The 13,368-nt window shown below is 36.4% G+C and overlaps 1 protein-coding gene across 1 annotated transcript in view; it reads right to left on the bottom strand.

The window, feature by feature from the left end:
- Nucleotides 1-13,368, bottom strand: part of LOC140148799 (limbin-like) — a 53,833-nt gene that overhangs the window by 1,881 nt on the left and 38,584 nt on the right. The window contains exons 18-25 of the mRNA XM_072170872.1: nucleotides 12,781-12,982; nucleotides 11,825-11,971; nucleotides 10,875-10,976; nucleotides 9,919-10,044; nucleotides 8,176-8,399; nucleotides 6,893-6,980; nucleotides 6,140-6,312; nucleotides 846-956 (exon numbers count right to left, since the gene is read on the bottom strand). Coding sequence (XP_072026973.1) covers nucleotides 846-956; nucleotides 6,140-6,312; nucleotides 6,893-6,980; nucleotides 8,176-8,399; nucleotides 9,919-10,044; nucleotides 10,875-10,976; nucleotides 11,825-11,971; nucleotides 12,781-12,982 — 1,173 coding nt within the window. The remainder of the gene's footprint in view (nucleotides 1-845; nucleotides 957-6,139; nucleotides 6,313-6,892; nucleotides 6,981-8,175; nucleotides 8,400-9,918; nucleotides 10,045-10,874; nucleotides 10,977-11,824; nucleotides 11,972-12,780; nucleotides 12,983-13,368) is intronic.

Genomic DNA, 13,368 nt, shown 5'->3' with positions numbered 1-13,368 from the left:
AGCTTTCCAAAAATATATACTTTTGCTAGTTTAGGGTTGATGATTGTCGAGATAATCTAATTAGAAACCCGGTTGGTGTAAAAATTCATAATATTTGTCATGTAACGCTAAGGGTGGCGAGTTCAGGACACACGGCCTGTAATAATGTTATCATTGAAATATTTTAAATAATTAATTTATGAAATAGCCATGTTTACTTTTTTTTTTTTATCCTAGTAAAACATTTAAAACAATATATTTATTCTGTCGGTCCGTGTCACGTCACTTCCGGTTGATGATGTTCGAGTGAAAACAAGTCCCTGATTCGATTTTTGTTGATGATTTCTGTCATTGGTGTTATGTAAATTTCGACCGCAAATAGTCAGTGGAATCAAACAACCGTTTCTAAGTCTTCAGAGTGGAAGAAACTTACTTGATTTACCGTTTATATACTGACAAACTTAAATTAGATTCCATGGTCGAGTATCGCTTTTTCCGAAATTGAAGGTCACTCCAGCAACATCGCTATGTAGCCTCCTTCACAGACGGTTTCTGTTGTTCATAACAAACCGCGAGCCTCATGCAGATTGGGCCCGAGACTAGAGATAGCCCGGATGTTGGACCGCCAGAATACACACACAAAAACAATTTTCCTGATAGGTCAGAGTTCAATGTGTACAGAAACTGCAAATCCTGTCCCACAATGCATTGCAAATTTTAATTCTGAATAGGTTTAGGCCTATTCTTGAGTGATTTTGTCATGCTAATAATTTTACAGACACCTGCAGTCAGGGGCAATAACCTTTCCCTTCTTAAAAAAATATAAATTTCAAGGGTCAAGTGTGAAAGGTTAAAGGTCAACTTACCTCTCCTCTGACTGATTCGTCTGCAGTGTCTCCCCCATTAAGGTTGCCTTCATTCTGTCCTCTAGAGATGATGTATTTTTGTCTGTTGTCTTCTTGGTTCGTCTTTGTGACCTGTGATAGCAGAGTATTAAATAGGCCCCTAGATATTTAAGTACAGAGCCACATTGAACAGACAAAATGGATTGCAGACGATATGCAAATTGATTGAATAATGAATGAGTTATTTAGTTGGTTAACATGGTTAATGGTATTAATAAGCAAGAAAATTAGGGAGGATCAAAGAGACAATGTCCACAGAAGATATTATTAATTAATGTTGTAAATGGTGAGCAAATGATTCAAATTTGGGTTATATAGGGGTAGTGGAAGAAAATGTGAAAATATGGAAAAAATTATCAGCAGAAATTTATTGGAGAATGATGAACCATGGAAGTACTTCCACGGATGAACTGATCAGCACCTATGAAACTTTGAAGAACTCTAATGATATAATGATAGGATAGATGTAACTGGGAGAGTTTCAAATACAAGGTTAAGATGTATATTCAGGCCTTGTTGTCTAGATTTTAAAGGCAAGTGGTTAACATGGTTAATCACTCACTAGTACAATGGTAGGTCAGCTGTTAACATCGTAGCTGCAAATGGTTTTTACTTGAGCTGGATATCTGATGAAGGCACACACTTGGTATACCATATACGCAATTACATGACAATCACAGAACAGTGAAAGAATTAAACTTTTAACTCAACTGCCTTGCACTCTTATCTTAACAAACTAGTTTCATTAGCTTTTGAATGTAAAAGTATTTTTTCTGAAAATAGTTTAAAATTGATTTGTTCTTGTATAGTCAAGAAACTATTCAAACAATAAAGTTTTTTTTTAAATGGCAGTTTAATTGACACACAGTTCAAAATTATATGTGAAAAAGTTCTGTGAAAACATCTAGCAGGGAGCAGTTTAGCCTCTTACCAATACCAGCAGTAGCTAGTAGGCTAGACCACACAGGCATTGTGTTATGACACTGAGTGGATGTGATCATGCCTAGGTCTAGTCTGATAGATCATTCCTACCGATATGAAATGCTAATACGCAATGTTGACACCCTCTCTTTCGTTCCCAGGGTTTAAGGCGAATTTATTACAATAAATCAAATACATTGGAAGTGCTGAAACTTTGGATGTAAATTGATCCACCAAAAAACGTTGACAACGTAAAGAAAGCAGCAAGTTTAAAAAGCCCCACCTCGGCTCACTTTTTGAAACTTGGTCCCATTTGTAAAAGATACTGATTTAATTTTTGTCATAATTATCAACTTAAATTATTTCCAGAAGTGTTATGTATCTTTAATGTGCCGATGCGATATTAAGTTGTTAGCATAATTCTGGAACGATCAGAAAGGTTATTGTGTTGTTCTTGGCCAATATCCTATATATGTTTTGTTTTATAATAATTATTAAGTTCATGACCAATGATTGAATTAAACGAATAACAAGTAGGCATGTTAATGGCAATGATGCTATTGTTTAAACGTTAAAACCACCGATTTGCTGTTGATATTCAAAATGGGACCAAGTTTCAAAAAGTGAGCCGAGGTGGGGGCTTTTTAAACTTGCTGCTTTCTTTTACGTTGTCAACGTTTTTTGGTGGATTTTCTTTCTTTTATGAATGTAGCCAAGCAGCTCTAAGCTTGGAAAGTCATCGGGTTACGAAGTACTCCATAAAACGAACAAAACAAAAAATAGATGCTTGAAATTATGTTATCCTTGATTTATGACAGTAAATAATTTAATAAAACTTTATCAGCCGCTTATTTTTAAAACTTGCTGGTCACAGCTACAAGGCGTGACTGTAATGTTAATATACATATACATTTTAATATACTTTAATTATTCAAGGCAACTAAGAAATGTAAATATGAACAACACATACCCAATGTTGACGATGCCAGCGAGACACAGAGTCAGTCCGATTTCAAATTGAAACTATGTAGCAAGGCTTGTACTACGGAAGCGCCTAAGCGCCACGACTTAGCAAGATAATTATGTTTTAATGATTGTGATTTTTGTAACCTGCGGGGCAATCTAGTTGGATTTCCTTATTAAGCGGCGGTTGTTGGCGGTCTTCGCGGTTTGTAGTTTTAATTTCCCTCATTCTTCATGCCCTACCTTCTATCGGGGTTAATTTATAGTTTAAGCTCGTTGGATAACTATATCAGCGGTGTGTGGTTCTTTATAGCCCTCAATGGGCAATCTAGTTGGATATCCAAATTTCGCGGTTGATAGTTCTTCGTAGCCCTAGTTGGATTTCCCTATTAAGCGGCGGTTGTTGGCGGTCTTTCGCGGTTTGTAGCATGATGCAGTCATGTCTACAGTAGAATTCATCTCGACCTTTGCAGGACTTAAACCCCATTAAAAGCTATTAAACCAAGATAACACTCATTGAAACAGCTCAACTGATTAAATCGGATCTTTTCTGGTTGTGCACAAGTGTCTGTTTTCATGTGCGACATCGCAATAAAGCTGGTATTATAGCTTCAGTTGGGTAACCGATTATAAAGGAAACTAAAGGAAACAATGGTATGTGTACCTTTGTTTACTTAAATGAGACAATGATCTGCTTTTTGTTAACCAGCATTCTTCAAAATGAGCAACATAATGATTGTTGACTTAACACGGTTTGGAAATAATTTCTTCATATTTTTGGTGTTATCTGTCGCTTACATATCCTTCCTAAAACACAAAAGTGCGACCCTCTCCAAACATCTAAATTAGCTAAAAATTTAGGACATGTTACAAAACTATATTTTCTAGAACCTATTTAGAATAGTTTAAATGTAGCTTGTACCGGTTTTTTTGTGGCATCCTTCAGAACGGAGCGGTCCGTTACCAATATAGCTCAATATTTTCGGTCAAATTTCCATTCAATTAACACGGGGAATTGGCTAGCTATGAGCTAGCTATGCTTTGCCCTCACTCATATTTTACAAAAGTGCGACCATTTCTGAACATCTAACCTAGCTGTAATTTTAGGTCATGTTAGAGAAATATATTTGCTAGAAGTTTGGAGAATAAATTAAATATTGGCTGGTTATTTTTCACACAGTGATGTTAACTAGGCAAGTGTCCATTCTTCCAACATACATCATTTGTAGAGGTCACGCGTCAATGGTGAGAGCACTGTGTATTGTGTATAGGAAAACGGACAGTATGGTTTTAATTTCCCTCATTCTTCATGCCCTACCCTCTATCGGGATGACTATACTTGGGTGTGCGGTTCTTTGTAGTCTCAATGGGAAATCTAGTTGGATATCCAAATTTCAGCGGTTGATAGTTATTTAGATTTATAGATCTAGTTGGATTCCCCTATTAAGCGGCGGTTGTTGGCGGTCTTTTGCGATTTGTGGTTTTGATTTCCCTCATTCTTTATGCCCTACCATTTATCGGGGGTTAATTTATAGTTTAAGCTTGTTGGATAACTATACTTCGCGGTATGTGGTTTTTGAAGCCCTGTGGGGCAATCTAGCTGGATGGCTCTATTGAGCGGCGGTTGTTGGTTGTCTTTCGCAGTTTGTGGTTTTAATTTGTATGATATCCAAATTGCGCGGTTTGTGGTTCTTTGTAGTTCTGCGGGCCAATATAGTTGGATATCCCTAGTGAGCGGCGGTTTTTGGCATTCTTTCGCGGTTTGTGGTTTTAATTTCTCTACTTGTTCAGGCCCTGGCCTCTATCGGTGGCTAATTTGTCTTTTAAACTGGTTGGATATCCATATTTCGCGGTTTGTGGTTCTTTGTTGCCCTGCGGGGAAATCTAGTTTGACATCCCTATTGAGCGGCGGTTGTTGGCGGTCTTTCGCGATTTGTGGTTTTTAATTTCCCTCATTCTTCAAGCCCTGCAGTCTCGGGGGTAATTTTAATAAACAATTTCCCTGAGAATAAACCATCTTGCTTTGATAAAAAAAAATATCACAATAGCACCAGATGTTTAAAATTATGTTATTCTTGATGAACGAAAATTAATTGTTTAATAAAAGGTTGTAAAAAAAAAAAAAAAAATTTGGTCATCGGATTTGAACTCCAGTCCCCAGATTAGGAGTCCAAGTCATTTACCATTAGACCACGGAGTCGGCTGTGAAATAGCGTGTCGATGTACAATATTTATTATATGAATTGATGTGTCGTCCAAAAGAACAAAAGAATTGTGAAAACTTGATTTTTTGGCGAATGGGGTTCGAATTTGTATGTAAGGTATTTCAGAAATTGCTAGGGTATAATTGGAAGTGAATCTGAAAAAGTGGTGTGAAGGTGATAACCAGGTAGACCTGTAGCAGTGTCCAAAAATTCTGGATCAGTATGATTTGCAACTAATTTTCGCTATGAAATACCGCTTGAAATGGAAGCAAAAACATTTGTTTATTACGAACAATAATTGACTGTAGGATTGGTGGCCCTTTTTGAATTAATGAGTTGTCAAGATATTACACCTGGGACTGTAAATAACATTTAGCATGGTTTTAGCCACATTTTGTACCCAGCGAAAAATAACATCGAACAATAGAAGTCAAGTGTTTTAATGTTAGCTGTAAATATAGTCTCAAGGAGCATCTGTTATTAGTCTTCTTTATCAGTCTTTTTTTTTTAAAAACTTGCTGGTCACGGCTACCGCGTGACTCTAATTTGCGGCAAACAATATTTAGTGTCTAATTTGAGTGGAAAATCGCTCACTAGAAATCCAGTTTGGCTGAGCAGTGGCGATGGAGACCAATCTATGGACTCAAACAGCAAGGCCTGTATATTGTATAACCCAAGGTGTGTATCATTGTCGTTTTGTTACCAAAGAAATCACTATATGGTTACCAAAGAAGAAATTGTATGCAAGTGAAAGAGGTAAAAAAGGATAGAAACTGCAAAACACACACTTAAATTATACACTACTACAAATGAGAGTTCAGATGCATATATGTGACCCAATCTGATCCACTCAAACCAAAGTCGGAAATTTTGAAAATTGAGTTGCTATCATAACTAACTTCTTCAGTACCTACAGTTACTGATGTTGAATCCGTAGGTCTCTTGAATACTTGGTGGCAAAGTTAAACCTTTTGTATGACCATTTTATGTTTTTATTGTTTTTTCTCCTCACTTTTTGCCTACATCTCAATTTCATTATTGGCGACTTTAGCCTGATTGGACCAAATCTGGTCACATTATGATATAGGCCTATCTAGCGGCTGCCTTGTATTAAATGCATGATTGTTATCTGAAAAGAAGAAAAAAGAAAACCTTTGCAAGACATACCCATTCTCATTTCTTTCCTCTTCTGAATCCCATTCATCTTTGTCATACAATCTAGCCATCATATCTTGTATCTCATCATCTGTCTTAGATGGGAAGAGAAGTTGTAGCACCTTCCGTAGCTCAGAAGGATCAAACTTGCCATACTTAACGAGAGCAGCCAAAAATTGAAGCTCCTAGAAAGGTAGAAAGACAATTGATTCTGATTTGAAGATATTTCTTATCAAAGTTACTGATGTGTTTTAGAACTAGCCAGGCTCTTGCGCAAGAATTTTTTTTTGAGGGTGAGGATTTTGAAAAAGTGTGCATTTTTTCTGGGGGAGCGGGAAATTTTGTGAAAAGTGGACCTACACCCCAAAATCTGGACCTTTTTTGGCCTAAAAAGCATACGCTACAGACTTTTTTAGTACTTTTACACAATTGTTTGGGGGGGGATGGCCTGGAAGTAGTATGATACATCTGTTTGATTTTTACTTTTGATTTTTACTTTTAAAGAACAGGACCTTCCATTCTGTTTCTCTAAGAGTTTTGGCAAGTATCATTTAGCCCTTTGAGCTCCTTTGTAGAGAGGAGGCCTCTGGGAGACCCAGGAGATGCAAGCATAATGAAACATAGTTTTTTATGAGAAAATACACACTCTCAAATCAAAGGCAGATCAATCAATAATTTCAATATGTCTTAAAGAAAGCCAAATATAATTTCAGTTGGAAAAAAATACTTTCAGTTGGATTTGAAAAAAACAGTTTTGCATCTTACCTGTTCTTGCTTTTGCTTTAATCTTGCAACTTCAAAGTATCGCCTTAATTCTTCTAAAGTTTGACTTAATTCAATCTCTATTTTATGCCTGTACAAAAGAAAACAAGATAATGAACATGATTATCATAACAACAACAAGACATGGCAAATCTGAAGACAGTACCCAGCAAAATTGTAAACTATTTTTGCAATTATGTTAAAATATTTGCACCCAGCAAACACAGATATGTTCTTAAGATGTTTTTCACAACGGTTTAATAACATTTAAATGTCGGGTTAGGCCTATATAAAGTAAAGGTCATGAAAACGTTATTGCAAATATTTTGGGCAAACATTTTTCACAAAATATTTTTTCAACCCCAAAATAACATTCTGTTTAGAATGTTTTGAACCAAGTTTTCAAAAATGTTTTTGAAATGTTATTAAAACGTTTTTATACCCTTTACATAACCCTGACATTTAAACGTTTTCTATAAAACCTTTTTGTGTTTGCTGGGCAGTAGATTATCCAAAAATGTTTTTTAATGTTATGAAAACATTTCATACCCTTAATATACCCTTTATATAACCGGACATTGAAACGTTTCTGACAACCTTTTATAACCATTGTTTGCTGGGTACAGTATTCTCTGGTTTGATATAGATGAGAACATTTTATGAAAAAATGTCTCAAGGAAATTGTGAAAATATATGAAAATATTTTATGTTGTTAAATTCCAGGTGGAGCGCGTATGCATAGTGACGGGCGTATCACGGAAATATTGTACGCATAACCAAGCGTAATGCTATGCGTAGAATGTGCTTGACCCATTATTATTCAAAATAATGGGTTGTGAGGACCCATTATTTTGAATAATGGGTCGTGAGGACCCATTATTTTGAATAATGGGTCGTGAGGGTAATAGAATGCACAATAGCTGACATATCTCTCAAATGTATTTGGCATGCAATTGGGGGCTACTGCAGACCTCCACACTAATGCACATACACACCCACCCACCCCCCTACACACAAACAGATTAATCCTCTTGCTTGAAAAGTAGATTAATAATAATATATAAGTTTCTTGCAATGTCCAGCAAAGAGTCACTTATCCATATTACAATATTGTTTAAAACGCATGGGTTTGCTATGCTATGACATTCTATGATCAAAGCATTATCAATAAGCCAGGTTAACAAAAGTGAAATATAACAGGACTGCTCAACCCCCATGTTTTCCCCTGTAATTCACCAAAGTTTAAAAAAATTACAGTCTACAATTTATGCAAATGTATGACGTACCTGAATTCTTCAATCTGCACCATGTGTTTATGTTTCAATGCCACTCGTTTTAACCTCTCTGCTACACCATTTGTTTCTCGATTACAAAGATCTTCTAATTCCTTTTCCTGTCTGGCCAGAAATGACTTTTCTCTCTCAGCCATTTTTCCCTGCAGTCGTTTCCTTAATTCCTTCTCTTGCTTCACCTTCTGTGATTGGATTTTATCCTCTAGAGCTTTTGCTTCCTGTATATTTTAAGAGAATTTAGAAACCATAAGATCAAGTGAAATTCTTGGGCCTAGTTGTAGTAAAACAGCCCTTTCGCCGATCGCACAGTCATCTCAAAACGCGGTTCTACCTGCAAAGTGCGTACTGAGTGTGCATATGCCTGTCAAACACATGCTTTAATTACCGCGTACACGTTGCAAACATTTTGCATATGTGTTTGCAGGAGGAGCTTGTTTTCATAGCAAGATGGCGGATCTGTGCAACTGCGAATACATGTCCATTTTTTTATTGGGCAATATCAAAGACCCTAGATACAAAATCTACATGTTGTGCATTATTAATGATCGTGTGTGCAGTGCACAATGGTAGATTTTGCATCTAGCATCTTTGATATTGCCCAATAAAATTGAATGTGTATGGGCTGCTTTAGATTAAATGAGCTACGCAGGCGCTAGCTGGGGATACTTTTACAAGCTAGTAGCATTGTGTGCTGGGTTACCTGCTTTCAAATTCTGCATGTCACCTAGAATCTCAAACATGCGTATCTGCTGCAACTCCTCTGTCACTACACAATTCTGTAATCAGTGATCACCTTTTAATATATTGGGTATAAGAACTTATACTCTACAGATCAAATTTTGAACTTGTTTGTTAATATAGGTTATTGAAATGTGACCGTCCATGGCGAATGAGCCGTAAATTCCTCCCCCCGGTCAATTTTGTTTTATTTCGTGTTTAAAAAATAAACATCATAAACTTAAAAATGGTATATCATTTGACTTCAAACGATATCCAGAAGCGGGGTTATGGTTTGTTAAACTTTGCTCCTGCAACAAAATTATAGCTTTTTTCGTTTCTACGTGTGTCTCTTTTTCCACATTGCTGGCAATAAATATCAAACAGTCATAATTGGCGGTCATTTCAAATCATCCCCAAGTCAACGAGGTTTAAGAAGGTTCTCTCATTGTTAATTGTTGGTTATGCATACCTATACAAAATACAATGCCTGGTAACCCACCACTTGAAAAGGATTTAGCAAAAGCAAACAAAGACCAGAGCTATTAAAAGTTCTATAGCCATCTAAGGTAGACAGCTTATTATCCACTTCAATAATAGGATTATTGATTGGTGTTGTGACTATCAAAATAAGACAGATGTCGCGCCAGCTTAAGTGACCGATGAATACGACCTTCGTACACATTTTACACCGTAAGTCGGAATACAATTGAGGGAATTTACGGCTCGCTTGTGCTGCCGGGTCACAAATATGCCACTGGAAATTAGACCTTTTTTGGCTGCATGTCAATTTGAACCATATTTTGTGACACTTATGCATCGTACAGGGCATACAGTAAGGGGACAGATTATGGAATGCTCCTGTAATAAATAACGACCCATTGAGCATTATAGCACTGTGATATCTGCTTATGTTCACACCACATATCACATTTTGCAGCATCTGAACTCTTGTAACAAGATGGCACCAGCCTCCCCAAATTTCCTAAATTTATAACCTGTTATAGTATCCTACTATACCTTAGCATGTGCTTCCACAAGTTTCTTGCACTCTGAATTCTTGATGACTCCTTTCTCTGTCATATCATCTAACATTTCAAGTTTTAATTTCCATAATGCTTTCTGTTGTTCCTCTATTGTTGCAATCTGTAATGAAATAAATAGAAATAAACATTGTTATTATTTTCTTTTTATTTGACCCTTTTTGTAAATCCCATGATTCCTTGTGGTTAGACTCAAGATGTTGTCATTTGACGTCACACCGACTTTGCAATGCGCAGTAACAATGTTCGCTAAACAATGTGCACATCGATGTGACATCAAATGACAACATCTTGAGTTTAACCAAGAAATTATATTGGATTAACTGAGAAAGGTCAATTTATAATGACAAATGTAAATTGAAATAAATGAATAAATTAGCTTTCAGCAACACACACTTTACATAAAGATAACTGACTAAATATTGTTTCGTAAATACATTTTCCTAAAAGTGAAGAAACACGCTTTTACTTGCATCTTGTGGTTGTTCAGTTTTGCCTTTTCAAATATGTGTAAGTTACACTGGTATATGGGTATGCCAAAAATTACATAATAATTCCATTTTATCCTTCATATTCCAGTTTATCCTTCAGCCTTATCCTTACCATAACTCCAGGCCTGCGTGTAGGATTTTTGGGGTATGGAATTTCCCAAAAGTGGACCTTAACCCAAAAAAATATCTAGTGACTGAGCAACTATGTAGCAAATAACAACCAACATATTTTTCATTTAGAGACTATAAGATGTTGATTTTTAAAAACTTTAAAAGGAGACTGCTACAAATTTATCTCATCTGCAATTTGTTTCAGACAGGTTATGGAAGACTTAGGCATTCTTCAGGCCATCCAAGTCTGCGATCACCTATCCAAAACACTGGCGGAAACTGGACAGGCCACTGCCTAACCCCTTGGCCAGACATAACATGTTTGACTCACCTCTCTAGCCTTTTGTAACTGTAGCGTTGCCATCAAAGCACCTATTTTTTCTTCTTGTTTCTGTAGAGATTGTGCTCTTTCTTTCACCATCTCATCACGGACCTGAAAGAAAATGTTTTATAATTATTGGTTATAGATCAATAGTACGGAAGGTCATTAGTGCAATAACCCAATCACTTAGTTATTAAAATAAAGGTAATTTGCATATTTAAATTAAATTTTCGAAAAACCGTTAGAAATTGTTTTTGTTATTTATATAATCTAATGATATATTCTTAAAGTGTATGTAGCTGGAAGGAAAAGCCGACGATCAATTGAAAATTTTGACCTTTCATATTGAAGATATGGATTTTTTCCCAAAAGACCTAATTTTTTTGGTGTTTGTGAAAAAAAATCCATATCTTCAATATGAAAGGTCAACATTTTCAATTGATCGTTGGCTTTTCATCCCACCTACATTATCGCTAAGTATAAATCATCAGATTTATAAAGTTTACTTGAGTACTGTTAAATATCAAAATATCAATTTTTAATGATTTGCCATAAAATGTGTATTACATTGCGAATTTCAAAAATGCAAAATTATTTGATATCAGAAGGACATTCTTCGTATTCAGAATGCAATTCGATATGTCTGATGTGCTCTAATGTCTCACAATAAATACTGTCCAAACGTTCATACCCCTTCCCTTAAGCTTATGTGCATACAAGACAAATATCCCAGATCTTTTATAAAATCACCATGAACAATAAATTAGGGTTTAGTCTGCCCAATTCGGAAGAGTAACCAAAGTCTCTGTTGCCTGCACAGGCAACATGCTGTCTGGCCTGGCAATGTTTCTTGGGCAGGCAGTCGGACCGGACTGTTTACAAAAATCAAAAGGTTAGCTGCTATTTGGTTCAATGCCTCATGAATATTCATACCGTTCATACCCGATGTAATAACTTACTTGTTCTTGATGCTCTTCTAGTTGTTCATTATCTTCATTGTATAGTACATCTATCCTTTCCTGGACTTGTTTCTTTATCAATTCTTGTTGTTTCTCTTGAGCTGAATCTTCTTCATCACTATCTAGCTGAGCTCGGCGCATTTGTCGCTATTTGAAAAAAAATTGGAACAGTACACAGGTGAATTTAAGACAAAAAGTTGATTTATTGTAACAAAATCTATTTTTCTGATCCAGCTTATGCCATAGACCATTTCAGGGAGCTGATCAGAAATTTTCGGAAATAAGTTAAAACAAATGTCGCATGCCACAACATACTCAACCAATCAATTTCTGGCAATTTGAATGTGTATTCATCTATGCCATGGACATAGTGTTCAATATGATGTGCCAAGTAAGAGCAACATGATACATGATGTGAACAATCATACCACGCCACACGCTCATCAAACACATTGTATGCTTGGCTGTGGTGTCTTTGTTTACCACGGTCGCACATGATCTGTGTTTTTCGTAAGAAGTCCTGTCTAATTACTTTACTGTTTTAGCAGCTGAAATCTAGGAGATAACGGTGACGAATCTTCGGCCAGGCATAAGTGATCTGGTGAAGGGGGCTGCCGTAGATAGCTGGTCGAAGCATTTTTACAGGACAGGCATGTGTAGCCAACAAGTGGGCTCAATATCTGATCCCTGTTAGAACCAACTGTAACAAGGTTTTTCATTATGGGTCATCTTTCCCACATTTAACAGATGAGCCATGGGGAAAGTGGATTAGAATTTTTTTGGTCCTGCAAGGAATTGAACCAGGGACCTCTCATACCAAAGTAAAGACCTTAACCAGTGTGCCACACCGTTATTACTGATGTAGTGCCTCCGGCTTCCACTCTCACCACCTCTTGGTAATTACTTTAATAATCATCAATGTAGTTGTCATTATCATCACCCTCATCATCACTTACCAATGCTTCTTCTGAGTGTTCTTGTTCCATCTTTTGTAGCTGTCTTGCTTTCCTTGCGGCTTGTTTCTCTTCAATCAAACGACGTTGTCTTAGTTTACCTAATGAAAGGCTGTTCTCTAGTGCTACCATTTGTTTTTCATGCTCTTCCATAATCCGTTTGCGCTCATCTTCTGACATCGCCATTTGACTGGCTAACAATTTACTGTAATTATATTAGAAAGCTTTGAATTAGTGCTTCTTTAGAGCAAAATGACCAGAAGTATTAAAATACCTTTTACAGGAGACTAATAATATGCCAATTGTGAAAATGTATCATGCTTTAAAGATATAAACAAACTAATAGTTATCTTATAGTGAATTTGACAGCATATATTCAGGGTGAAGTTTTTGAAAAAAGAGCTTGCGCATGAAAAAAAATTGCGGTTCACTTCACTTGCCCAATGAATGCAGAGGGATCTCACACAGGGAGTGTGAATTTCAATTGGAGTCACCCATTCAGATTCAGGTAACCCCATTTGAAATTCACACCCATGTGGGAATCATGTCTTCCATAGGGGGGTATGGATTTCAACAGGAATAGCCCATTTT

This window comes from Amphiura filiformis, chromosome 3, assembly GCF_039555335.1.
Source record: "Amphiura filiformis chromosome 3, Afil_fr2py, whole genome shotgun sequence".
NCBI classification, from domain to species: domain Eukaryota; kingdom Metazoa; phylum Echinodermata; class Ophiuroidea; order Amphilepidida; family Amphiuridae; genus Amphiura; species Amphiura filiformis.
This window is presented reverse-complemented; position numbering and strand designations above follow the sequence as displayed.